At 34.3% G+C, this 3,201-nt stretch overlaps 1 protein-coding gene across 3 annotated transcripts in view; it reads right to left on the bottom strand.

Annotated features, from left to right (window-relative positions):
* Window positions 1-986: 986 nt before the first annotated feature.
* CSNK1A1 (casein kinase 1, alpha 1) overlaps window positions 987-3,201 on the bottom strand; it is a 43,449-nt gene continuing 41,234 nt past the window's right edge. Inside the window, exon 10 of one of the 3 annotated variants that reach the window (XM_006893709.1) lies at window positions 987-1,995. In XM_006893709.1, coding sequence (XP_006893771.1) covers window positions 1,988-1,995 — 8 coding nt within the window. In that variant the 3' untranslated portion in view covers window positions 987-1,987. The remainder of the gene's footprint in view (window positions 1,996-3,201) is intronic. The other 2 variants (XM_006893710.1, XM_006893708.1) reach the window with 2 other exon arrangements.

Raw genomic sequence — 3,201 nt, 5'->3', positions numbered from 1 at the left:
AAGTGCATAGTAAATAAAAGCACTGAAAAATATCTTGCTAGAGGGAGTTCAGCTTGGAAAAGTTATCACCAAAGCTAAACATTTTTATTTTACACAAACTATACTCAAAAATAGCTTTATGAGACTGATTTCTGGCTAAAAGTATCAAAGGGTTTATTAATCAAGAAAACAAATTATCTTAACTCACAAAGGTGAATAGAAAAGAAACAAGGAAGCTTGCCTACCCGAAGAAGTTCGTACTAATATTTCTCCAAATTATGGTACTAATACACACCCCTAAATCATAAAATATGGTGATCATGAAATTAATTATTGCTAAAGTATATTTCAAATGAAGTAATAATAAAAACCTAACAAATACAAATTAAACCTGACAATCTGACCAAACAGTATCAAATTACAGTTTCAAGGTTATGGTACAAAATACCCACATTTACACAATAGGCTCCCGGCTGCGTTTTCACACAAATGTTTTCTTAATTTATTCTGACATGCTACAAATGAATAAATTACACTATTTAAAGAATTACCCTAAGTTTTCTTTCTCTTGGGTTAGAGAAAAAGAGTTCAGAAATAAGATTTGACGAGAGGAAGCCCACAATAACCTATGGAAGTGGGTGGGGCCAGGAGGGTCCACAATCACATGAGTCTCACATAGTGTGATGCTCTCCAAGAACAAGATTCAATCTCGTTAGAATTATTTCACTAACATTTTAAAGAAAACTTTATTTCATAGTTAAACCCTTTAACGCTTTTATTCTTAATAAAATCAGTCCAGCTGTAAAGTCAGAGGCAGCAGGAGTTACAATACCATGTCCTGGAATTGGCAGAACTAGGAATTGTGGCTGCAAGTCACTTTAAGAGGAGGGAGAAAAAAAAACAAAAAAAAAAAAAGAAAATGAAAGAATGCCTTTCCCCTTCAGACCAAAACCAAAAATTTACAAAACTTTAAAACAACAACAAAAAAAACTGAGAATAGTTGTAACATTAAATAAAAAATGATTTATAAAGGAACATACTTAACAAATGGCTTGAAGTAGTCTATTAAAAAATTGGGGAGATCTTGAATTCATAGTAAGTTAGCAAGGCATTTTTGTTTTTTTAAAAAAATTTCATTTCCTTACAGAAAGTTTTTAGTTTTTAATGAACTTGTAAACAAAAAAAGCTCCCATTTCAAAATAAAAACAAAATCCCAGATCATATAGATGTTTACAGTGATTACATTTATCTAAGCAACATACATACATGTTCAGTTGTAAGATGGTAACTAATTTTCTGTGACAAATATGTGGGTTTTTTTTCCTTTAATACCAAGAACATTATAGAGTTAATGCAGAGTCCTAAAGATAATCTAGTAGTCACTAAGTTTCTTAAATCTTCACTTTAGATGCTGTTATTCTAGCACAGGTTAGCAGGCAGAGTCTTTCATATGCTCAAACACTGGAATCTTTGGTTGCTACCGTATCAGCTGACTTGCAAAGAAGAAGCCAACCATTTTGAGAATGTTTTAAGTGAACAACTTGCAAACCCCAGGGATGGAAAAACCCTAAGAATGCACAATTGTGAGCATTTACAACCATCACAACTGTGGCTGAAGACTGTTCATGCCATTCTTCTGAAATGACTTCTCAAAGCAGTATAGTTCAAAATAAAAGGCTTTAACAAAACAATTGGCATATGCACAATTTCTCCACCAATTTGTGTCAACCATTTAGTTAACTTTTCCACTCGAAAAAATGCAGTAGAAAACTGGACACCATGTTTCACTATCTCAGTTAATATTCACAATTACAGCGGCTACAATTCAGGATACAGCATCACCAGCGCTGCCCAGAGCCAGTTTATACTGAAATTAAGTTCTTTACACCAAGTAAATGGTTGTCCACAACCACTGGCTAGTGTACATATGAACTAAAATTTCTAGATTTTGGGGAGAAACAAATGCTGCTCCAATCATCTGCTCTGCTTCTTGTTCTTCAATTCATGCTTAGAAACCTAAAAAAAAAGAAAAAATCCAGGAAAACAGATGTTAAATTACAAGGCAAAACACAATTTTAAAATTATATTGGCCAATAATCACTTTTTAATGGTGATCTGTGATTTCCTCCCCCATCTATTTAAAAATCATTAACTGTTTAAAATAAAACCATAAATCTACAATGAAAGCTTTCTGAATTCTTAACTAGGTAGAGGTGGTAGAGTTAGTTAAAATTTCCCAGTTAGCATGCACAAGCTAGAAAATTATCAGTAATTCAAATGTGCTTATTCTAGAACCTAAACATTAAGGGTTCAACTATTGTTGGGTGAATGAAAAAAAGAGATGGCTTTAAAAACTGAGCGTACAGATATAGCCGTATTTGAGGGGAAAAACATAGATGTACATTTTTTTCTGATATAAGGAAAGGAATGTTAAGTTTTTGCTATTTCTATGGTTTCTCTAAAGAAATCCTGGACTTAACCTAGCTCCCCAACAATAAGATCTCTCCTACATAAAGATAGATTTGAATATGAGAAGCCTTCATGTCCTAGTATTACCATTTATCTACAGTTAATGGGAAAGAGATAAAATAGTTCTCTTATAAAAACAGCAAAAGCACTTTTTGGGGTCATTCATGTAGACTGTCATGCTCTGTCACATCCTTATTGCCTACTCAATCACAGTTCAGCTAGTCTGCTCACATTTTTTTGTTAGCCAAGTCTTGCTTCAATCATGAACTATTTTTTCCACTTTTCAAACTAACATTTCTTGTGCCTCTGAGATACTTTACGAAAAAAGTCAAATCAAATCTGACTGGTACAGGAAGAGATTGCCCCTCCTTCTCTGGCAGACCATATGGTGGATTCGAACCATGTACCTCTGGGATTGCAGTGCAGCTTCCTGCCACTAGGCCACCAGAGCTCCCTGAGATACTTTTTTTTTAAATGCGTGTGTGTCTATATATATACACGTGTAACTTTCCTTTTTTCTCCAAGATAATGTGGAACTTTTATGTTATCATTTGTGGTAAATACTCTTCATAGCAAAGTGTTTCTTCATTTGAGGGTAAAAATGGTTATATTTGGCGAGCTCTGGTGGCCTAGTGGCAGGAAACTGCACTGCAATCCCAGACGTGCTCAGTTCAAATCCACTAGATGCTCTGCTGAAGAAGGAGGAACAATCGCCTCCTGTACCAGTCAGATCCAATTTGACGGTACACAAAT

Source organism: Elephantulus edwardii, unplaced genomic scaffold (assembly GCF_000299155.1).
Source record: "Elephantulus edwardii isolate Elephantulus edwardi_28Jun2011 unplaced genomic scaffold, EleEdw1.0 scaffold00130, whole genome shotgun sequence".
Lineage (NCBI taxonomy): Eukaryota > Metazoa > Chordata > Mammalia > Macroscelidea > Macroscelididae > Elephantulus > Elephantulus edwardii.
The sequence above is the reverse complement of the archived record's forward strand: the minus strand, read 5'-3'. Positions and strand labels throughout refer to the sequence as shown.